The sequence below is a fragment of the Narcine bancroftii genome, chromosome 4 (assembly GCF_036971445.1).
Source record: "Narcine bancroftii isolate sNarBan1 chromosome 4, sNarBan1.hap1, whole genome shotgun sequence".
Lineage (NCBI taxonomy): Eukaryota > Metazoa > Chordata > Chondrichthyes > Torpediniformes > Narcinidae > Narcine > Narcine bancroftii.
Genome location: NC_091472.1, coordinates 98,903,455 through 98,928,910, shown reverse-complemented (window position 1 = coordinate 98,928,910; position 25,456 = coordinate 98,903,455). Strand labels below are relative to the sequence as shown.

The following is a 25,456-nucleotide window of genomic DNA, read 5'->3' as shown; positions in this document are numbered from 1 at the left end:
AGGGAGGGAAGGACATAGGGAGGGGAGGCCGCTCTCCATGATGAAGTCGAGTCAAGGGATTCTTCTGACCATCTGCAGCTTGGAGACAGTGCCATGCTGTTTGAGAGGGAGAATTAGAGACAAAAATCAATAGGGGAAGGTAAAGAAAAAATTGAAAGAGTGGGGAGGGAGTTATCTGAAACTAGGACAATCATCGTTCTAATTTCATGTCAGGTGGATTTTTTTTCAACCTGTGAGTTCAATTCAGCTCCGAAAGAATTTTGGATTAATGAGGATTTCTGATTTGTTTTGGATATCTTCGTTTATCTGAAATTTAAACAGTTTTCTTTTTGGAGAATCTGATTTTTGGATAATCGGAGTTGTACTATATATTGATGATAAAATCTAAAATTAGGAAATACCAAGCCATCGTTCCTTTTGGCTTTCTGAAGATTAACTTTATTTAAGCGGGGGTGTTTACCTGCCAGATATATGAAGATGTAAGTGAATCGAAAAAAATATTTAGGAATTAAAATTGGTATAGATTAGAAAAGATACAAAAATTTAGGTAAAATATTTATATTAATTTGAGCAATCGTAGAAATTGATATAGGTGATCATCTCATTAAGAGCAATTTTACATGATTAAATAAAGTAGAAAAATTTTCCTTAAAATGTTTATAACTCTTTGTAATTGTAATACCAAGATAAATACATTGATCCTTGGCAATCTTAAAAGGAGAATCAGAATACCTTGGTATAGAACCATTTAAAGGTAAAAGTTCACTCTTATGTAGATTCAACTTGTATCTTGAAAACTGTCTGAATTGTAATAACAAAGATAAAATGCTTGGTAAGGAAGCCTCTGGATTAGATACAAAGAGCAAAAGATCATATGCATTTCAGGAAACTAAGTTCAATGCCTTTCCTATAAATCTCTGCACTCATGAAGGGCAATTGCTATTGGTTCCAAATCAAACAGCAATGGACTTAAAGGGCAACCTTGACAAGTACCCTGTTGAAGATTAAAAGGTTTTGATTGTTGAAGATTAGTAAGAATTGAAGCAGTAGGACATAAATATAATTTAATCCATTTAATAAAACTTGATCCAAAATTACATTTTTCCAGGTCACAAAATAAATAACCCCATTCCACCCGGTCAAAAGCTTTCTCAGCATCTATTGAAAGAACACATTTATGGACAGGAGTGGGGGATAAATATAAAATATTAAATAAATGGTATCATTAAAATAATAATTCAGAAATGATCAATGGTAAAAATATTCTCCAATCTTTGGGCCAGTACTTTAGCTAAAATCTTCATGTCAACATTCAATAAAGAAATAGGCCTATAAGAAGCACATTCAAGAGGATCTTTCCCCTTTTTCACAGGCTTCATTATAAGATGGTGGAAGATTGCCTTGTTTAAATAATCATTAAGGACAGAACTTAATTGGGACACAAGGAGTTTAGAAAAAGATTTTAAAAATTCCGTGGGTACCCATCAGTTTCTGGAGATTTTCTTGATTATAAAGAAAAAAAATCACAATAAGTATTTACTCTTGTGAAATAGATGGAGAGGTTGGATATTTTATGAGTTTCTTCCACCCCCTCGAGTGTAGGAGACTGAGGGATAATGTCATTGAGGTTTATAAAATCTTGAGTAGGGATGTCAAGGGCATAGATTCAAGATACTAAACATCTGGACCCATTGCAATACTGCCTACTCCCAGATCTCCTCACAGCAGATGCAATCTCACTGCCATTTCAGAGCCCTGGTTCACCTAGACAACAGCAACATATACATCAGGTTGCTTTTCATCGACTGCATCTCAGCTTTCAACACCATTATATCTTCAATACTGGTGAGACAGCTTAAAAACCTAGTGTTCTACACATCCCTTTGCAACTAGATCCTTGACTCCCTCATTAGAAGACGACAGTCAGTATGAGTCAGACACAACATCTCATTGATAAACATAGGGACACCTCAAGGATGCGTGCTTAGCCCAATGCTCTACTCTCTCTACACCTTTGACTGTGTGACTAGGCACAATTTAAATCCCTTCTACAAATTTAGCAATCTGGAACCGTACAGGAATGAGATCAGCTGTTGAGCTGAGTTCTTTGCACTCAGTGTTAACAAAGCTAAGGAACTGCAGGGGGGAGGGGGAGGGATAATGCGGGGAACGCGAACCTGACCTTTTCGGGGTCACCGTAAATTTGATTTTTTTGAATGCTTTGCCTTTGGTATTCTTGAATTAATTTATAAACTAGTCAAGAACTAGTTCCTGGGTGTCAAAATCTCAAATATCTATCCTGGTGCCTCCTTGTCAATTAAATCCTGGAGAAGGCTCGCCAGCAGCTATATCTTGTAAAATTTTGGATGTTATCAAAGACTTGTAAATTTCTTCAGGTGGAGAGGATTCTAACTTGTTGCATCAGTATCTGGTATGGAGGTGCAAATGCACAGGATAGGAAAAGACTACAGAGAAATTTATGCTTGGCATGGGCATCAGTCTTCATTCCATTAAGGACACCTACAAGAGCCCATGTCTCTAGAAAGCACCTTCTATCCACACCACCCAAGCCATGTCTTCTTTTCACTGCTACCATCAGGAAGGAGGTTTAGGATCCCAAAGATGAACACCTAATGATACAAAAACAGCTTCTTCCCTTCTGCCATCAGATTTCTGAATGGACAGAACCACTTCCTTTTCACTATTTTTAATGTAATTTGTAGCAATTTTTGCACCTGTAATGTTGCCACAAAGCAGTGAATTTTGTGACACGTTCATGACAATAAGTTCTGATTCTGATAACATGCTGCTTAACTCACTAAGTTGCTACCCAGATTGTGACTCGTAGGTTTAAGGTGTTTGGGGATAGGGGAAAGATTTAAACGGTATTTAGCTTCAAAAAACATATTGAATTTGGTAGATTTTTTTTAGAATGAGGGATTACAGTGTTGAAAAAGTAACCTGGTGTTGGAGCCTATTACATCTAGTCAGAAAGCACTATTTACAATTCTTCATTGAATTAAAAATGTCTAATTTACAGGGTTATTTTGACTAATTTCTTCTCCAAAGTAATTTGGCCTTATTTTTTTAACCAATACTTATTATTGGTTTTAAAAAGTTATGCTTTAATTTGTCTTTATTTTGATTATTGATAACCACAACTTGAGGAACATTCTTCTTCCACCACCGTAAATTTGATTTTTTGAATGCTTTGCCTTTGGTATTCTTGAATTAATTTATAAACTAGTACTTGTGATCCTTGACCTTATGTGCAGTGATGCAGACTTTTTTGCCAATGTGGTGGTAGATGCTGTTCACGCAGTAAAATTCACTGATGCTAAGGGGCAAGCTCGATATCCTATCAAAGCTATTAATGTGCTGAAGGCACATGGTCGCAGCCAACGAGAGAGCATTTTGGTGAATGGATACGCACTTAATTCGACTATTGGCTCACAAGGTAATATGCAAGTCTTTTTTAATGGTGCATGTATTACTCCAGTGTTTTCAGCTGAATTTATTTTTGTTTTACAAATTGAGAGATGACAGGACCTTCTGGCCCATTTGTACCCATGTTGCCAATTAACCTAGTAATCTGTATGCCTCTGGAACATAGAAGGACACCCTCACATGGTATTGGGAGAGCATTTAAACTGCTGCCCTTTTTAAAAATATAATAGAATCCCTCTTAAATTGGTTAAGTTTCTCCCTGCTTCCTGTACAATTTAATTTTAATGTAATGATCCAGAAATGTTTCACCTTTTTCTAATAATGGGGCTGTTTCACAATTCTCCAATCCATTGAAGATTTCCTTGAATTAAGTGACATTTTTGTGGCATTCCAAGGGTGACTGATGCTGGAAGCACAAAGGTCTGTTTTTCCTGTGTGGTGTTTGGGTGTTGACAGGCTAATCCAATGAAATTCAATCCTGCATCAGTTTTTCCTTAGCTGTATGTATTCAAGATGTAGAAAAATGTTTTGTGTGGTTCATGGAGGAAAGTGATGCAGAGAGAAAAAAAAAATACAATTGAAAGGGGGAGCATGGATGAGAGGCTGAATTGGCTACTTTTGTTTTATCTTGCCTGATTAAGGCTGTTTAACATTAATACCTGAGGGTGAAAATTGAAATATAATGTTTTCATATGCAACTTTATTATATTACTGAGAAAGTCTTTACAAGTTCTAATTTTTATTCATTGTTACCCATTTAAAAAAATAAAGTTTCTCCCATTTGTATTTTGTTTTACTTTTCACGATTAATGGTACTTGCTAGGGTGTTGAAGAGATGCTTTCAAGTTATTTAGGGATTTTTTAAAAATTCCTTAAGCGCATCTTTTTTCAGGACTCCAGCATCAGCGCCCTTTGTGCTTTTATTAATCAAAACCTTCTTGTGTTTAGGAATGACCAAAAGAATAGTCAATGCTAAGATTGCATGTTTGGACTTCAGCCTCCAAAAGACAAAAATGAAGCTGGGTGTTCAAGTTGTCATCTCCGACCCTGAAAAATTGGACCAAATCCGACAGAGGTATGACGGGTTGAACCTGGCAATGGACGATTTTTGATATTAACTTGGTGAAGGCTGGATGTTTAAACTTTGTTTATCCTAATGGTTGTAAAAAAAAATTAAGATATTCAGTTTTGTTTCGATTGGAATTGAGAAATTTTATTTTTTTTCCAGATTCTGCTTTACCTTTTGCCTCTTAACTCTTCTTGTTCCAGTTTCAAAATGTGAACAGCCATCTTCCTGTTTGATCTGTTAGTTCATTGATAGTTTCTTCTCATGTATAGTCATTATCCTTTTGATAAATCTGCAAAACATACCAAGCCTTTACTAAATGCACACTACCACCACCCCTTCCCCCATTTTAAATCCCCAATTATTAAGTCTGCTGTCACTTTGCAGCTATCTGCATTGGCTGATTTGATTTGAGCTTGGTGGAACATTAAAATGGGTCTTAAGAAAGTTTACAGTTTGAGCTTAAGAATGGCTGTAGTGAGCTATTGCACCTTATCCTACTATTACCATTCGTTTTCCCATGAACCTAGCTAGCTACCCACCTGCTGTACCTCCCTGTAATTGACTGCTCAATTTATCAGCTAAAGTTTCCACTGCTCATCAATGCATTGTCTTAGGTGATGCTGAAAATTCCCATGTCTGTGCACTAACATTACCAGTACCTCCTAATCTCTTTTGGCATTCAACGGCCAATTAATCTATAAACTCATGCTTCTTTGTGAAGTGGAAACAAATTTGTGATCACAGGAAGAGCATGACAACTTCTCATTGTACCTGGTCCAATGAGGTCCAAATTAAATCTGGGTCCCTGGCACTGTGCTGCCCACTTTTTGTTTTATAAACCCCACCCCTTTAGCTATGCATTCATCTGACCTATGTCATTAGTGCCGATGTGTATCACAACCTCTGGCCAATCATATTTCCCTTTCAGAATGCCCACTTGATCTTGACCATAGCACCAAGAGTCTTGATTATGACCATAGAAATGCCTCTGTTTCCCTTACTTTCACGTCTCCATCACTATAGGTTGCTTGGACATTTTCCTCCTCTGTTTACCAGAGCCATTTGTGGTCCCATAAATGGCTTTTGTTGCTTTCTTCAAAGCGCCCACATTTGAAACATATCCAGAATGGTTTATATGTTTGAGTGAGAGATAGTTCCTGCATTACCTGCTTGCACCTACTGCTCTTCCCGGTGGTCACCGAGCACTTTTCTGCCTGTGGTTGAGATTGTGACCAACTCAATATATTCTCAGTGTAGTGGATACTCTGCATCAAGTTCCTGCTGTTCTGTGCAGTCAGTCAGGAGTTGCAGCTCGACACACTTGGCATATGTGATCACCAGAGAAACAATTTAAATACTAAACAACCATAATCTAAAGAATTAAAAGAAAAGAGGCAAATGCCCACCTGATTGATAGTCACAAATCATCCTTTTCACTGAATCTCTTTCTTCATCAAATCCAGTGCTCTGTGATCACTGCCCTTGGAATCTGCTGTGCAAAACCATTATACTTGTGACCATGTAAATCATTGATCATGTATTTATGCCTTGACAGAAGCATGTTAGCACTATGTCTGAATTTTTTTAATCTATTTGCTCTTCTCTGCATATATAGCTGCAAGTTATTTTAAATTTATCTGAAGTCTAACAGCTCAATGCTGGAAAAGGAAGTCTATAATTGAGAATATTTATCTAATACAATAAATTGAAGGTATACATGCCTGTCCCGCATCGGACTTGTCAGCCACAAACGAGCCTGCAGCTGACGTGGACATTTACTCCTCCATAAATCTTCGTCCGCGAAGCCAAGCCAAAGATATTGTCTCATGTCAGCAGTGGCAGTTTAAACCTATTGTTTTTAAATTGGATACTTTTGTGATTGGGTTCAGCACAGTTCTAGCTATCCCATGTTCACTACATGTGCCTAGAATACTGCTACAGAGTTCAAGGGAGCTGCTACATGCTTAAATTTTGTCAAAATCCCTTGTTGCTCTCCAATACCATGAAATTTAAAAAAACTTTGTGATACCAGTCTCACTGCTACTCATGCTGTGTTCATTTTACATTCTTCTTTCTTCTTTGGCTTGGCTTCGCGGACGAAGATTTATGGAGGGGGTAAAAGTCCACGTCAGCTGCAGGCTCGTTTGTGGCTGACAAGTCCGATGCGGGACAGGCAGACACGGTTGCAGCGGCTGCAGGGGAAAAATGGTTGGTTGTTATGGTACTGATAATTGTGCTTTATCTACAGGGAGTCTGATATCACCAAAGAACGAATCCAGAAAATTTTGGCTACAGGTGCCAATGTAATTCTGACCACTGGTGGCATAGATGATATGTGTCTAAAATATTTTGTGGATGCTAGGGCTATGGCAGTGCGCAGATGTCTGAAGAGAGATTTAAAGAGAATTGCGAAGGCAAGTGGAGGTAAGAGCAAGAATCTGGTTTGTTCGTCTGACTACAGGTGACCTCTGAGTTATGCATTTCTTATGGAATTCACAAATTACGACCAATTGGATATGGATCTGGAATAAAAATTTAGTTGGTAAATATAATTTAATGAGTATTAACTTTTATTTCTTGATTTAGATGATATGGCTTTGCATCACTGAAAATTGTAATGTTGCCTGTTTTCTTGGAACCAAGCCCTTGCTGCCCCATAATGCTTTGTTGAATTTCTACACTTCCATTGTAAAGAAATAGCCCCTTTTCATTCAGCTGAAGAACACATTTTTTTCCAAAGTTCCTTTGCTCAGATGGTTGAAACGCAGCTACAAAATCTTGCAAGAAACTGTTATGCATCAGCACACCATATCCATATTGACCATTGAGTACTGTTCACATTTCCTCACACATGGCCTATGGGCTTCCTTACCATGGTGTCTCAGGTGCACTGTAATCACTTGGTGCTAACCGCAACCCTATCGTGATGCATTGTATACAGAATTATACAGAGTTTTCAGCTGGGAGGACTTCATTCATCTCAGAGTTCTCCAAGATCATCTTCCAATCCAGACTCCGCACAATGGAGCAGAATGAGACGTGCTCACATTTCTTCTTCCAGAGGGTTCAGAGGGAGCTCTGTGATCCACAGCCTTAAGGAAAAGGGCAGCTCAGTCACATCCTTGCAGATGGGCAGTCAGAGAATCGGCAGATCATTTTATGCCAAACTGTACGGGCTACAGACAGAATGGCCTCACAGAACTTTCTGTTCTCTTAGATGACTGCAAGTGGGAATGTCTGGGTCAGCCAATTACTCTGTGGGAGCTTACAGACTGCACCTTTGGGTTGAGTAAGACTCCCAGAAGTGATGGCCTATCTGCTGAGGTGTACATGTCTCTGGGACTGGTGGGCCCAGACCTGCCGAATCTATATAACACTATGTTGACAGGAAGCATGTCAGGCTCCCTGAGGAAGGGGATATCAGGAATTGGAGACCCATATCATTGCTAAATGCTAACAACAAAATTGTGTCCAAGGCTATTGCCAATCAAATCAAGTCTTCCCTGAGGCAGGTGATCCACCCAGACCAAACGGTTCTGGCCAGGAAGATCTCTGACAGCCTCATGCTGCATAGGGATACCAATGCTTATGTGCAGGACAGAGTGGTGGACACCTGCCTGGTCATCTTAGACCTTAGGCCTTGCCTAACTCCAGACTGAGATGTCGGTCCTTGACGCTTTCCAGGCTGCAGGAGCATGTGCTGAGGAATGCACTGAGGCTTGGTGCAGTCATTGTGAGGGTGATGTGGGGAAGGACCACAGTAGAGTCCTCCCATTACCAGGCACTGAGGGGCTGAGACCGAGGGGGGGGGGGAGAAATGACAAGATGCCACAGGAGTGGTAATGGGATATTGAGAAAACAAATGTAACAATCTACATTGATGAGAATGTATAGATAGATATGACTGGCATGATTGTAAAAAGTCTTGAATGATTTTCTTGTTTGTAAATAATTTATTGTGAGTAATGTATACATTTGGGAAAAAATTATGCTCAGCTTTGCTAAAATAAAAAGAGGAATTTGATTCATTGTGTTTTAATAATGTTGCTTAATTTTACTGCATTAAAATTAAAGGCAAAGGCAGTATTGAACTTTATCCCCCTTGTTTGTAGCAACAATGTGTTCAACACTGACAAACCTTGAAGGCGAGGAGACATTTGAAGCATCCATGTTAGGCCAGGCTGAAGAAGTGGTTCAAGAAAGAATATGTAATGATGAACTCATTCTGATTAAAAAGTAAGAGCCTTTTGGGATGGAGGGTTTTGAATTTTATTCCTTGGATTTTTTGTTTGTGTAAATAAGGTATTTTTCCCCACTTGGTCACCAACTTGGACATCAATTGTAATCTGCACATTAAAGTGAGAAAGTAGAAGCAGGAATAGTGTTTGCTATATCTGACTTTATTCTACCTCATGTATGAACCCTCTCAATCTCCCGATGTATTATTTTTGCACAATAGAGCATTCTGAATCATTTTGAAGGTTTTATGTTCTGCTACTACTTAAAACACTTCAGTTAAACTGTGCTGTATCAAACAGTTGGGTAGATTCTTCAAACAGCCCATTTTGCCTTCTCATTAATCAATAAGACCATGGTTTATATTTTGCCTTAGCCCAACATTCCTACATAAACAATATTTTCAGTCTCTCAATATGTAAAAGTGATCACTCTCCATCTCCATCGATAAACTCAGTGACTGAGCCCTGCCATTATCTGTCAAGAATTCCAAAGACTCACTGTTTTCATCTCTATTTTGGAAGGCTAACTCCTTATTTGGAACCTATGAACCTTATTTGAAGTCGCTGCATCAACTCTTTTCCTGGACTATTAAGAATATATTCTTCCCAACTCTCTATGTGAATAGACAGTCTTTCTTCAAGAACAAACCCCCTGATCCCAGGAATGAATTTGATTACCTTTTCCTCCACTCCTTCCATTTACATAATTGCAGCAATAAAATCTTTCTTGCACTCAGATATTCTTGCTATGAAAGCTAATGTACCATTTTCCTTACTTGAGGAGCCTCCATGTTAACTTTGTGATTTGTGTACAAAAATGTACAGGTCTCTCTAATTGTTTAGATACATATTTTTATATATTTTTTGAACTAAATGGAATGACCATCCATATTTCCAGATTAATTCCATTTGCCATATCCTTTCCCATTGTCCTTATCTCCTTGAAACCTCACTACATCGTCCTCACACTGGCTCCCAGCTTTGTATTAGCAGTAGACTTTGATGCATTTCATGTCAGTAGAGCTAGTGGTGAGGAGTTAGGGTAGGTTTGCTGGAGAGCAGCTTGACCTTAGTGACATATGGACAGGATTCTTTCAGAATAGCATTGTGGATTTAATAATCTTTGACTGCTTCACAATCTCCTGTCCATGTGAGAAGTGATACCAAAGTGGTTCATTAATGCACAATTCCTCAGGTGATGATGCCATCCACATCTGTTTCTAGCAAAACCTCGACAAGTAAGGGCTGATAAGTGGATTGTATCATTCATGCCAGACAACTTCCAGGTAATTGCAGTCTCCAACAGGAGAGCCCATTGATCTCTTGACATACAACATCGCCACATCTCCCATCATCGAAAGGACCATTTGCCAAAAACAGGGTAGGTCACAAGTGGCTTGGTAGCTGGGCATTCTGTAGTACTGATGCAACAAACCCTTCCCATCAACACAAATACAAATTGAGATTGTGGCAGAATTCTCTTAATTGCCCAGATGAATGAAATCCAAAATTATTCTGGGTTTTTCACACCATTGAAAGAAAGGCAACCCAATTAAAAGGCAGAGCATCCATCCCCTTTCATATTCACTCCTTCCATCAAAGGCACATCAAAATTTCAGAAAAATTCTTCAAGGCTTCTGCTCTAGCTTCTGGAGACCATGTCATTTTCCATTTGATGGAAATAGCTGTGGGAATTGTCACCTGGATCCAAACATTTGAACTCTTTAATCTCAGTCATGCCCATTTTTTGTTCCATTGTCACTTGACTTAATTAATATACAGAAATCTATCAATGCCCATTCTAAATAAATTCAACGATCGAGCCTTCCAGCATTGAGAATTCAAAATATTCACTGCCTTCTACATAGCCGTCAATCTGAGTCTGTTAAGGGGGTCAAACTGGAGGCAGTGTTTTTGAGAAGTATTGCATCAAAGTACATGCTTTGGCCTTCCAAGTGCTTTATAGATATTGAGGTCAATGTTAGGTTATTTCAGTCAATTTCAATGTTTAATCTGTGGATTATTTGTGTTATTTGTTTCTGGAACTCCCATTTATTTGCTGCCACACTTAGCAATAGTGTGACCAGTTATACGCATGGGATAAAGAAAATTCAACCATGTGCAACCAAGCTATTGCTGATGTGTTAATAGTGATGACATGGTCTGACACATACTTTATGCTTTTGCGTGTAGTTAGTGCATCAAGTTGTTCAGGTAGTATGACAGGTTTGGTTTCCATGGTTGTGTGTGTAGGGGTGGGGTGGGGGAAGGATAATTTCAGCTATTAAGATTATAATCAAAGGAATGTTAATTGTGCATGCAATGTAAATAATCTTTCTGAATGTGATAATCCAATGGTATATAAGAATATGTTAATTGACACTGGTCAAAATTTGTATTATTTGATCGACGGGTGTCAAACAAAAGGAAGAGAGCAAGTAAAACAAATGGGTCAGGTGGAGGGAATTTAATCATAGAAGGGTAGGGAGGGTGGTTTGATGTGTGGAGGCAAGGGTTGCATGTGCTAAATATCTGATAAGGTGACAAAGTGGTGTAATGAGAGACCGGTGAGTCTTACTTCATTGGAGGGCAAGTTGTTGGAGAGGATTCCATTGGAGAGACAGGATTTACAAGAATTTTGAGATAATCTGATTTGGGATAGTCAGCATGGCTGGCTTCCTCGGGGAAAGGTGGTGCCTCATGAGTCTAAATGAATTATTTGAGGATGTAACAAAGCATATGGAAGGTAGAGCTATGGATGTACTGTACATGGATTTCATTAACACATTTAATAAAGTTCCCCTTGCAAGGCTCATTTAGAAAGCAAGGTAGCACAGAATTCAAGGAGACCTTACTTTGTGGATACAGAATTGGTTTGTCCACAGAAAGCTGAGGGTAGTTTTATATGATTCATACTCTGCATGGAGATTGGTGACCAGTGGGGTTTCACAGTGCTCACTCTGGGACCATTCCTCTTTATGATTGAGGAAGTGGAAGGGTGGGTTTGTATGTTTGTGGATAACACAAAAGTTGATGATGTTGTTGGCAGAGGTTCCAAAGGACATTGGTAAGATGCAGAGCTGGGCTAAGATGTGGCAGATGGAGTTTCTCAGAAAAAATGTGAAGTGGTTCCTTTTAAATCAAATTTGAAGGCAGATGGGAGAACTCTAAGCAGTGTGGAAGAATAGAGTGATCTTGAAGTCTGTGTCCATAGGAAATTCGAAGCTGCTGCACAGGTTAAAGATTATGGTGTCTTGGCCTTCATTAACCATGGGATCAAGTTCAAGAGCTGTAAGCTAATATTATAGCTATGCAAGACCTTAGTTAGATCCCACTTTGAATATTGTGTTCAGTTCTAGTCACCTCACTACAAGAAGGATGTGGATGTTACAGAGGAGATTTAGAAGGATATTTCCTGGATTGGAGTGCATGCTTTATGAGGATAGATCAGAATTTATTGCCATAAATGTCAGGAAATTCATTGCTTTGTGGCAGTATTACAGGTCCAAAATTGCTATAGATTAGATTTTCAAATTAATACAAAAGAAGAGAGTGAGGTCATCTCTGTGGTGGTTTGTCCATTCAGAAACTTGACAGCAGAGGGGAAGAAGCTGTTTCTGCACCATTGGGTGTTCATCTTCAGGCTTCTTCCTCCTGGTAGCAGTGAGAAGAGTGCATGGCCTGGGTGGTGAAGGTCCTCAAAGATAGGCTTGCTTTCTTGAGATACCATCTCTTGTAGCTATCAAAATAACCATAACCTTGAGGTGGACCTCATCTTTTCTCTTTGAAGCGATGGAGGATGAGACGTGACCTGATAGGTGTATAAGATGATGATGGGCATTGATTGTGTCGATTGCCAGAGACTTTTTTCCAGGATGAAGTGGCTAACGTAAGGGAGCATAATTTTAAGGTGCTTGGGAGAAAATACCATAAAACTTTGCACAGAGAGTAAGTGCATGGAATGCGTTGATGGCGACAGTGGTGGAGGCAGGTATAATGGGATCTTTTAAGAGACTTTTGGATAGGTACTGAGAAAAATGGAGAGTTATGCAGTATGGTAATTCTAGGCAGTGTTTAGAGCAGGTTACTAGGTTGCCACACCTCTGGGCCGAAAGTCCTGTACTGTGCTGTAGATTTCTGTTCACATGAAGGGATGGGAAAAAATGAGGGGGGGGGCAGTGGAGAGCAATAGGTTTCAGCCTGTTTGCAATGACCATTTTCTCCATCTCACTTCCTGGAAAGCTTCAGCATTTCGGGCTTTAAACCCTTCACCAAGACAGTTTGAGGAATTGATGAAACCAACAATTCCCTTGATGATACTTGTCCCACTGACAGGGCTATCTTGTCCTGTCTATCCTCCCATCACCTTCTCTGCCACTTACAACTACCTTTTTATTTCCAAATTCTGGAGTGTTTCCAGCAGTTTCTTACTGGTGGACATAAAATAAAACTAAACTTTTTCTTGGTGGTAGGGAATGACTGCAGGGGTGCTGAAGGTATTGGTGCTTGAGCCCAACTATTCCTAATGTGCACCATTGATGGGTTGAGAGAATTAAATGTCTGTTTGCAGACAACACAAGGCTGGGGGCAGGAATGTGAGCTATGACGATAATGTAGTGTGATTTAGTTGGGTGAGTGGGTAGATACAATTTAATGCGGATAAGGGTGAAGCTATCCATGTGTTATAGTGGAATCATACAATGGAGAAACAGACCCTTCAGTCCACCAGGTCCATGCTGCCCACTACCTATCTACACTAATCCCATTTATCTACATTGTGCCCCTGGCCTCTGTGCCCTGGCATTACTTAACTAGGTGCTACTTAAATGTGAAAATCTCACCACCACATCAGGTGGCATATTCCATGCACCAACCACCCTTTGTGGAAACATTTCCCCCTCCAATTCCCTCAAAACCTTCTGCCTCATTGCTGGAGAAGCCAGAACTAGAAATCACACCCTTGGGGTGCAGGGAATCCCATTTAAAACCAAAAATCTGGATAAAGAGGTTAGCGACCTGCAGAATTCTCTGCTAAAATGCATTAAGTCCAAGTTGTAGGATAGGGGCAGAGGATGGAACAGGTCTCAAGTGCTGAAACTTGTGCTCCTGTTTCTGTATCTCTATACCACTGACTGTGGTCTTGCATATGGGTCCCTGCATAGTAGTGGCTTTTTTAAAAATATTTAAATCGTGTCACGGACTTGTCCCTCCAGCAGTATAATTCTGGCCCCTTTGTGGTTTGAATTTCTTTGACAGTTTTTAAGATGTCTAGTTGCTAAGCTCTGTTATTTCTTTCCCTCCACTTCCATCCTGAAACTTTGTTTTTGTTTTCATTCATCTGTGCTGTTATCTTTTGTTCTTTTTCTGTGTTAAGCTTTGTTTGATAATTCCGCCTGTTGAAATCTTGGTGTAATATTTGTGCTGGTGTAAGTTTAATTCTAAACTGTTCTACGAATTATCAATTGCTTACCATTTCCTTTGCTGTAATAAATTTAAAGTAAGTTGTTTAATTTTGTCTATTAAGTAGAGCTCTCTAGTTGATGGGATTTTGAATCTTGTTTTTAAGCACGAAGAGTCGCACTTCTGCTTCCATCATCTTGCGTGGAGCAAATGATTTCATGTGTGATGAGATGGAGCGCTCCCTACACGATGCACTCAGTGTGGTGAAGAGAGTTCTTGAATCCAAGTCGATAGTGCCAGGAGGCGGTGCTGTGGAAGCTGCACTGTCCATCTACTTGGAGAACTATGCAACCAGTTTGGTAGGGATTGTACATTTTAACTTTTTAATGGAAATCTTTTAATGAAAATTCTCCAATTCTCTTTCTGTTAGCCATTTAAATTGTTGGATATCTTTGTATTACCAATCAACCACTACTTCAAGATAATTTTTTTAAAGGAAGGCTTCAGTGTAGTGCAGAGGATTAGTTATTATTGAATTAGTTTGGTGAAATTAACAAAATTAGTGAGATATGAAAGTATTTGAACTTTTTTTCCTTCTAGGGTTCACGTGAGCAGCTAGCTATTGCTGAGTTTGCCCGCGCCCTGTTGGTTATTCCAAAGACTCTGGCAGTAAATGCAGCTCAGGATTCCACTGACTTGGTGGCTAAGTTGCGTGCATTCCATAATGAAGCCCAGGTGAATCCTGAACGCAAAAATTTGAAATGGTAAGCCCAGTTTTCTGCTTTAAATAGAGTTTGTGATCATCTGTATTTGTAATTGTAGCCAACTGGATGATTTTATTGGTCCAAACTAAAATATCTCAGCTTCTACAGACTTCCCTGCAATTTCAAGGAGAAAATAATAATTTACCCAGTGCACATGGATATAAATTCTTGCTACAAATGAAAAGTTTCTAATGTGTCAGGAGTTATTACAGTTTTTGTGGTCTCTCCATCAAATGCTCCAAAGCTACCTTATTTCTACTGTGATCAGAAACCATAGCACAGGAACAGGCCCTTCGGCCCACCATATCTGGGTCAACCATGATGCCAAATTAAGCTTATTCCATGGTGAAACTAATTATAGTGTCTAGGTCACAAGATCACAAGATAAAGGAACAGAAGCAAGCCACTAGGCCCATTGGGTCTATTCCATGGCTTTGCACTAAGCTAAACTAAACTCGCTAAGAATACAGGGTAGGCCCTTTAGGATGGAGATGAGAAAACATTTTTTTACCCAGAGAAGTGTGAATCTGTGGAATGCTCTGCCACAGAGGGTGGTAGAGGCAGATTCGCTGATTATGTTCAAAAGAGAGTTAGATAAGACTCTAGTGGGCAAAGGAGTTAAGGGTTATGGGGATAAGGCTGGAAAGGGGTACTGATAGTAGTGATCAGCCATGATCTGTAAAATGGCGGTGCTGGCTCGATGGGCCGAAGGGTCTTCTCCAGCTCCTATTGTCTATTGTCACCCCTAGTTCCAATTACCAGCCTTTTCCCCATATCTCTTGATACCCTTACTAATGAGGTACCTATCAATTTCCTGTTTAGATACGCCCAGTGATCTGGCCTCCACTGCTTTGAGTGGCAGAGAGTCCACAGATCTATGACCCTCTAACTATAGAAGTTCTTCCTTCTTCTAATTTTAAGATATGACCCCCTTGTCCTTGACTTGCCCTTCAAGGGAAACATCCATATTGATTCTTATCAAAACCTTTCAATATTCAAAATGTCTCTATGAGACCCCCCCCTCACTTTCCTATAATCCAATAAGTACAATCCTAGAGCTGCCAAACGTTCCCCATACTCCAGCCCCTGCATCCTAGGAATCATCCTGGTAAATCTCCTCTCCACCCTTTCCAACAACATCATATCTCTTCTAAGATGGGGGGCCCAAAACTGTACACAGTACTCTAAATGGGTCTCACCAGTGCCCCATAGACCCTCATTAACACCTTTCTACTCTTAAACACTATACCTCTCGAAATGAATGCTAGGATAGCATATGCTGCCTTCAGTGCCAATTCTACCTGGGCATTAACTTTTAGATAACTCTGCACGAGGGCGCCCAGGTCTCTGCGCCTCTGAGGATTGAATTTTCTCCTCATCCACATTGTACTCTGTCTGTTTATTTCCGCTGCCAAAATGTAGAACTGATCACTTTTCAACATTGTACTTCATCTGCCATATATTTGCCCAATCTCCCAATCTGTCCATATCCCTCTGTAATTTTACAATTTCTTCAACAGTTCCTGCTTCACCACCTATCTTGGTATTATCTGCAAATTTGGCCCCAAGACCAACCCCTGTGGAACACCATTCATTACAGGCAGCCATTCTGAATTGAATCCCTTAATTTCAACCCTTTGCTTTCTGCTTATCAGCCAAGCATGCTGCACCTTATCGAAAGCTATTTGAAAATCCTAATGTATAATATCACCTTTGTCTCTCCTACCTGATATTTCCTCAAAAAAAACTCTAATAAGTTAGTCAAACATGATCTACCCTTTAAAAAACCAAGCTGACTAGGATCTTGCATTTCCAGGTATTTCATAACTTCGTCCTTGAGGATTGACTAATATCTACCCCACCACCGACGTCAGATTTATAGGTCTATAGTTCCCTTTTTTCTGCTTCTCACCTTTCTTGTACAACGGAACCACATTTGCAACCTTCCAATCCCCTGGAACCACACCAGAGACTAATGATTCTGGAAGATTACCACCAATGGATCTACAATCTCCAAAGCCACCTCTTTCAAAACCCGCGGGTATACTTCATCCACTCTGGGAGATTTTTCTGTCTTTAATCCGTTCAATTTACCAAGCACAATTTCTCTAATAATCTTAACTGTATTCAAATCTACTCTGAAGCTTTTGTCTGTCAGAGATATTACGAATGTAATCCATCATGAATACTAACATAAAATATTGATTTAATTCTTCTGCAATATCTTTGTAACCCATTATAATTCCCCAGCATCGTTTTCTCTCGGTTCTATGTCAACACGTGTCTCTCTTTTATTCTTCGTATATATTTTTTTAAATCTTTTTTTAATATTGTTTGCCAATCTCCTTTCATAATTCATATTTTATTAGGACTTTATTACTTTCTGTAAGTTTTTTTAAAATTTTTTATTTTTCACACTATAAACCACTTTGATCAAGATACATACATTTTTCTTTTCAAATATATACAGTGTCGTTTTCTCCCCCCCCTCCCTCTTCCCATCCCACCCTCCCTACCTCCCCTCCTATTCATTTAAAGTTCAGAATCTAAGATACATTAAACCCGTCAAACAATGTTGTCACTCAATAAAAATAAACAAGAAATTTCTGCTTTCTTGTTTTGAACTCTTTATAAGACAACATTTCTAAAACATCAAACATTTCCCTTATTCTCCTATCTAAAATTTCTTTAACCCCACTATCCCCTCCCCTTCCTGAGTTGCCCTTTATCCCTTGTCGGGCAACCACATCTCCCCTCTCCATTTGGATTTGCGAATTCACTTGCAAGCGTCAACTGATTTCGCAGTGACCGTAACTCCTCCCCACCCAGCCCCCCCCAGAAAAGATTTTAATTTTCATATATAACAAAGGTCACTCTCTTAATTCCCTCCTTACTTCCTCTGTTCCCTTTCTTTCCCTTATTAATTCTTATCTATACTCTATATATTTTCCTTTAAATATGGATACACTCATGTACACACATACACACACACACACACACACACACATATATTATATATATATATATATATATATATATACACCCATATACACACATACATATAGTTCATGGTCATTCCTACTCTCGTTACATGTCTTCATCTCTCTGTCTGTTTCGCAGTTGTTCTGCAAATTTTCGTGCTTCCTCCAGATCCAAGAACAGTCTGCACTGCTGCCCCGGAATAACTACTCCAAGTACCGCTGGGTACTTTAGCATTAATTTATATCCTTTTTTCCATAGGATCACTTTTGCTGTATTAAACTCCCTCCTCTTCTTCAGGAGTTCAAAACCTATGTCTGGATAGAAAAAAAATTTCTGACCTTTGTATTCCAGTGGCCCTTTGTCTTCTCTTATCTTCTTCATTGCTTTCTCCAATATATTTTCTCTTGTTGTACATCTTAGGAATTCTACCAAAATGGATCTTGGTTTTTGTTGTGGCTGTGGTTTCGGGGCTAATGTTCTATGTGCCCTTTCTATTTCCATTTCTTCCTGTAATTCTGGTCTTCCTAGGACCCTGGGGGATCCAATCTTTTATAAATTCCCTCATCTTCTTGCCTTCTTCATCTTCCTTAAGACCCACTATCTTTATATTATTTCTTCTACTATAATCTTCCACTATATCTATCTTCTGAGCTAACAGCTCCTGTGTCTCTTTAACTTTTTTATTAGATTCTTCTAATTTCTTTTTTAAGTCCTCTACTTCCATTTCTACGGCTGTTTCTCGTTCTTCCACCTTGTCCACTCTTTTTCCTATATCTGACATGACCATCTCTAATCTATTCATTTTTTCTTCTGTACTTATAATTCTTCTTTTTATTTCACTAAACTCTTGTAATTGCCATTCTTTTACTGATTCCATATATTCTTTTAAAAAAAAATATCCATTGTCTTGCCTTTCCCTTCCATTTATCTTCTTCTTCTTCTTCCTCTGGGTTGGTCATCTGTTGTTTCCTTGTTTTCTTTTTACTCTCTTCTTTCTTGTTCTCATTGTTTTCTATGTTCTCTTCCTGTTGTTGTGTTGTAGCTGTCATTCTCAGCTGTGGAGATCGACTCCTCAGCTGGTCCCCCCTCCCGTCAGTGTTTTTTTTGTCATGCGCGGTTGCGTACTTTTGCTTGGCTCCGCGAGCCATTTTTGTAGTCCCGAGCTCGGGACTTCGACTGACCTTAGGGAGCGGGCTTCGCTCTCCGCGGCGGGCCTCCTCGGACAGGTAAGGCCTTCACCTTCTTCTTCCGACATCCTTTCTTCTTCTCTTCTTCCTGTTGCTTTCGACTTTTCTTTCTTCGTTGCCATTTTCTTCCCACCTTTATTTTCACTTTATTTTAATTTTTATGTTTGTGCCTTTGTGTTTTCTGTGTTTTTTTTTAAACTTTTCCGGAGAGGGCTGGAGTTCCCCGACCGGCCACTACTCCATCACGTGACTCCCCCTACTTTCTGTAAGTTTTTAAAGGAATCCAAGTCCTCTGATTTCTCACTAGTTTTAGTTATCTTATCTGCCCTCCCCTTTGCTTTTATCTTGGCCTTAACTTGTTTTGTTAGCCATGTAGGTACCATCTTTCCTTTGACTACTTTCCTTTTGCTTAGAATATATCTATCCTGCAGGCTTTTTATTATTTGCAAAAATATCTTCCAAACCTGCTCTGTTCCTCTTACTAGTTTGCTATTCCAGTCGACTTGGCCCAGTTCTTTCCTCATATCACTATAATTTCCTTCATTCCACTGAAAAATTGATACATCAGATAACCTTTTTTCCTTTTCAAATTTGATATTGAATTTGACCATGTTTTAGTCACTGCTTCCTAGAGGTTCTAAGACCTTTAACTCCCTAACGCCCTCAGGTTCATTCCATATGACCCAAGCAGGAACTGTGGATTCCCTGGTGGGCTTCTCAACAAGCTGTTCAAAAAAATCCATCTCTGGAAGTAGATTCTTATCCTTTGAACAAATGAGAGATAAGTACAATATAACTGGAGATACAGCGCTGGCATATTACCAACTGAGATCCTACTTGAAAGATAAATTAGGAAGCAATTTGAGTTTACCAGAGGGAAGTAACCTTGAATATGTGATTACAGATACAATGTTAATCAAAAGATTTATAACAAATATGTATATTAAACTGCAAGAAAAGGAGAATGAGGAAACAAATGGTAAAACTAAACAAAAATGGGAACAAGATTTAAATATAAAGATAAAAAAGGAAACATGGGAGAAATTATGTTCTGGAACGATGAGAAATACAATAAATACGAGGCTACGTATGATACAATATAATTGGTTACACAGACTATACATTACACCGCAAAAGTTAAATAAATGGGACCCAACAGTATCTGATAGATGTTTTCGATGTAAAAAAGAAATGGGAACAACAATTCATGCAATCTGGACATGTGAGAGAGTAGAAAAATTTTGGGATGATCTCAATCAGATATTAAATAAAATAACAGAAAACAATATACCAAAGAATCCAGAGATCTTTCTCCTAAGTAACATAAAAAACAAAGAATTTGGAATTGATTTGGAGGATGCACAAAAAAGATTTGTTAAGATAGCCCTAGCTGTAGCAAAAAAATGTATTATGTCAACCTGGAAATTGGAAGATAATTTGAAAATACAACAATGGTATATAGAAATGAATAAATGTATTCCATTAGAAAAAATAACATATAGTTTAAGAAATAATATTGAAATATTCGAACAAGTATGGGAGCCTTACATTAAATACAATAGCGAAAACCTACCAGGGACAAACATTACCTAAGTTGATGGAAGGAGAAGGAAAGAAAAGAATGGACTCAGTAGAATTTCTGGTGTATTTTTGTTGAATGACAACATTGTCTGACTGGTTTAATGCAACCTAGATTGTATACCTAAAATGGATGAGGGGGGGGTGGGGGGGTGGCTTGGGAGGAGGGAGTGGGGGGGAGAAAAAGTCACTGTATATGTGTGAAAAAGAAAAAGTGTATATCATGGCTAATGTGATTTATGGTGTGAAAAATAAAAAAATTTTTTTAAAAAATCCATCTCTTAGGTTTTCTACAAACTCACACTCCTGTGATCTAATAAATTCCTGTCCTCACAATCCCCTGCCATATCTTTCTACCTAGCTCCCTATATTCTCTTTTGAGGACCTTGTCTCTACCTCTTTCTAGGTCATTGGTCCCACCCCTTCCAGAATACTGCTGAGACAATTTGAGATATCCCTGACATTGGCACCTGGGAGGCAACATACCATCCGGGAGTCTCTATGCATTCCATTAAACTTCCAATCTGCCCTCCTAACCAACGAGTCCCCTATTACAGTGCTCTCCTCTTCTTGGCCCTTCCTTTCTGGGCCGAGGAGCCAATCTCTGTGCCAGAGACTTGGCCGCCTCGACTTGTCCCTAGTAGATCATTCCCTTCAGCAGTATCCAAAACAGCATACATATTGTTGGTGGGAATGTCCACAGGGTATTACTGGTTCCTTCCTTTTACCTCCCCTGACAGTCACCCATCTATCTGCATTTTGCCTATGTGGGGTGACTACCTCTCTGTAATTTCTCTCTATAACTGCCTCAGCCTCCTGAATAGCCCTCAGATCATCCAGTTCCAGCTTCAGTTGCCGAACTCTGTCAGTAAGGAGCCGGAGCTAAATGTACTTCCTGCAGGTGTGGTGGACTGGGACAAGTATACATTCTCAGATTTCCCACGTCCCGCAGCTGGAACAATCCATAGCCCTAGCTGACTCCATTAGCTTATTGAATAATACCCTAGACTAAACTTATCTTCTCCCCTTACTTTGGTTGCAGTAGTTGCTCTCCTCAGCCTCTGCTCACTGAAGCATGTCAAGCCAAAGCCCCACTCCTTTGCTGTGCCACTCACTCGTTTGGCCACTCCTTTGCCTTACCCTCTTTTTATTGGCCCTCGACCAATTAACCCCATCACTCTCACCTCACTCCTCCGATTTGCTGCTCGAACCCACTCCATTCTTTGAATTGAACAGAATTTTCTCATTCTATCAAAGTAAGTTTTGGATATTTTTACAATCTCTTCCATCTCCCCTGACTTTTGTATCTTTTCCAACTCGAGCCATTTTCAATTTTACATCAAATTGGTTAAATGGCATCTTTGAAAACTGAAAAATCTCTTTATTTTGTTAACATGCTATATAGTGGCAAAATATGGGCCCAGTTCATCCACCTACACTTGAGTGTTTCTGGTATTTTATGGGATTGGGAAAAGTATACCTAGACAAGCTGATTTTGTAGTCTTGTGCCTTCTGTCCTCTGTTGCTTTTCGTTTTGGAAGTTTTCAAGAATGTGGCATCTCTTGCAATTTTAACATGTTCTTCTTCATTGCCTTAATATTCCAAAGGTTAGAAGTGTGGTAGATCAGGTATAGACTTTAAGGACCATAAATAATTCTAATAGGGATTTTCAGGATCATGATCCGCAAAATGGTGATCAAGATTTGAGAGAGGTGGAGTAGGTAAGTGGATTCAGCTGGTGTCAGAGTGGTTGAGATATTGATGCGGTTGTCATTTTAGAGGTAGGAGCAGCACTGGGCTGAGTATGTCTTGAGACATACTGGCAGTTTAATGTGTAGTAGAGTAGATAAATGTTGAGTTTAGATTCATGCATCCATTTGGATGTAACCTGCACTTTCACTTTGGCTTGTAGAGGACTTCATTTCAAGGACACTGTTTAAATTCATATAACCGCCATGATAGTTTCTGCATCAAAACAAAGATGTTGCCGGTGAAAGTGAAGCAGAATTATTTGGAATATGAGCAACCAGAACAATTAAAATCTAAGGATAGTCAAATGATGACTAGAAATACAGAGAAGGTGAATTCCCTTGGAGATTGACACATTCAACTACATTGAGGTCAACAGAAATTTGATGTAAAATTAAAAATGGCTCAAGTTGGGAAAAATACAAGAGTTGGGGGAGATTGAAGAGATTGTAAAAATGTCCAAAATTTATGACAGAGTGTGAAAATTATGTTCCATTCAGCCAGAGAATGGAGGGATCTAGACACTGTAGGCACGTGGAATTGGCTTAACTTGGCATCATGGTTGACCCAGATATGGTGGCCAAAGGGCCTGTTCCTGTGCTGTAGTGTTCTATGGATTATGATCACAGTACAAATAAGGCAGCTTTGGAGCATTTGATGGAGAGACCACAATGCAGCAAAAATAACTAACAACTCCTGACACATTAGAATTTGACTCTGACATGGCCTTCATTTTGCTAACTTTTCATTTGTAGTAAGGATTTATATTCATATGCACTGGGTAAATTATTATTTTCTCCCTGAAATTGCAGGGAAGTCTGTAGAAGCTGAAATACTGGGAATTTCCTTCCATTATTTTAACAAGATGCCTTCAATTTGTCTTAAGAATGAAGAAGTGAAAGGGACTATTGAGATTTAGGAAAGATTATGTTGACTCTTGGGTGGTTTAGAATCTTTTAGAGCCATGGTCAGACTCTTGCAAAGGTTATTTGGTTTTATTGCTGAGCCTAATTCCTAATTTGCTTGCTTTTTTTTTAAATTATTTAAATTATTTTTCACTCTATGAACCAAATACACACAAACATTTCCCTCTTGAATATACACAGTGTCATTTTCTCCCCTTTTTTCCCCCCACCCTTCCCTCCCTCCTTCCCACCCCCCTCCCTACCCACTCAATGTTCAACATATACAATAAACCCATTAAACAATGTCATCACACAATGAAAATAAACAAGAAAGTGTGTCATCTACTTTTACACACTGGGTCAGTTCATTTCGTCTTCTTCTCATTCTATCATTTTAGGGGGTGGAAGTCTGCGGTAGGCCCTCTCTGTTGTGTTCCATGTACGGTTCCCAATTTTGTTCAAATAATGTGACTTTAATTTTTTAATTATATGTTATTTTTTCCAATGGAATACATTTATTCAATTCCTAAATTGCTTGTTGAAACATTTGAAACCTTTTTCTTGCACAGGATTGGCCTTGATTTAGTGAATGGTAAACCAAGGGACAACAAGCAAGCTGGTGTATTTGAGCCAACTATGGTAAAAACCAAGAGCCTGAAGTTTGCAACAGAAGCTGCAATTACCATCCTTCGCATTGATGATCTTATCAAACTTTTTCCTGAGGAAAAGCAAGATAAAGGAAAGAGTTATCATGATGCTGTTCAAAGTGGAGAGCTGGATGGTTAAAGTAGCTCTAGATGCAACCATAGTATTTGTCCAATATAATTTTACTTCAGTCTTAGTTATTAAAATACAAGTAAATGGTTCTTCATCACTTGTTTGTGTTACAATGACATAATGAATATTTAATTTCCACCCATTGTGTAAAAGGAATAGGATGAATAATCCTTAGCCTCATCTGAGGGAGGAGTGTGATGGTTTCTCTCAGCTATGGAAAACTGCAGCTTTAATTTCTTGAATAAAAGTTTGTCATCAAACAATACAAATTGTATTGGCTTCTGTTTTATGTTCACTGGAACAATTTCACCTGTTCAGGTTCTGAAATGGTGAATAAGAACAATAAAGGATGAGATCTCCTCTCACTGTTGTAAGTCTTATCACACTTGTACATTCTCCACTTACTGATATTCTGCTGCAGCTTGTTTTAAATAAATTCATGTTCACTAATGGTTGATGCAGCCAGTCAGCGCACTTTCCACTCACATCTGTAGAAATTTCCCAGGGTTTCCTATGTCACACCAAACCTCTGCAAACTCCTGACAAATTAGAGGCTCTGACATACTTTTTTCACAATGCCATTTGTGTGCTGGGTCCAGGAAAGATCCTGCAAGATAGCAACTCAGCCAAGTTTTCAATCTCCCTCCTGTATGCTGACTCATTGCCCCTTTTTATAGAATTATATCCTACTTTTCTAGATCTGAATGGCAACATTGTATTTACTTTCTTCATCACTGACTCGACTAGAGGACAGCGGGTGAGTATTGGGAGCTGGACATTGTCTTAGGAGTATTTAAAAGATAAGCTTAGTTGAAGACTAGGCTACAAATAGAGCCTGCAGGATATAAAAAGGGAAGCTCAAGTGGAGGAAACTGTGCAATGGCCAATGGTAGGAATGGGGATTTAGAGGCTGAGGACGGACAACAAGTAAGGTCAGATAAGATCTTTGCATAGTAACAAAGAATAGACGATGGAGATGGCAGCGAGGACAGTGAAATGCTCTGATTGTAGCCTGTGGGAAATCTGACCACAATTTTCCCTGATGACTTCCACCCACAAGAGGTGCATCCAGCTGCAGGTCCTTACACCCAGTGTTCGGGAACTGGAACTGGATGAACTGGATTATTTGGGAGGCAGAGGGGGGTGACAGGAGCTATAAGGGGACAGTCACACCCAAAAGGTGAGAGGAAGATAACTGGATTGACCATTGGGAGAAGGAAGGGGAATAGGCAGTCAGTGCAGAGCACTCCTGTGGCTGTTTCCCTCAACAATGATCTTTTGGATGCCTTTGAGGGAATGATCTACCACTGACAAGTCATGGTTAGGTTTCTGAGACAGGGACTGGCCCTTTGGTTCAGAA

At 39.2% G+C, this 25,456-nt stretch overlaps 1 protein-coding gene across 1 annotated transcript in view; it reads left to right on the top strand.

Moving 5' to 3' along the window:
• Positions 1 to 24,365, top strand: part of tcp1 (t-complex 1) — a 61,679-nt gene extending 37,314 nt beyond the window's left edge. The window contains exons 6-12 of the mRNA XM_069932164.1: positions 3,276 to 3,457; positions 4,396 to 4,522; positions 6,765 to 6,940; positions 8,629 to 8,752; positions 14,321 to 14,513; positions 14,755 to 14,918; positions 23,889 to 24,365. Of these exons, the coding sequence (XP_069788265.1) occupies positions 3,276 to 3,457; positions 4,396 to 4,522; positions 6,765 to 6,940; positions 8,629 to 8,752; positions 14,321 to 14,513; positions 14,755 to 14,918; positions 23,889 to 24,105 (1,183 nt within the window). The 3' untranslated portion in view covers positions 24,106 to 24,365. The remainder of the gene's footprint in view (positions 1 to 3,275; positions 3,458 to 4,395; positions 4,523 to 6,764; positions 6,941 to 8,628; positions 8,753 to 14,320; positions 14,514 to 14,754; positions 14,919 to 23,888) is intronic.
• Positions 24,366 to 25,456: the final 1,091 nt, after the last annotated feature.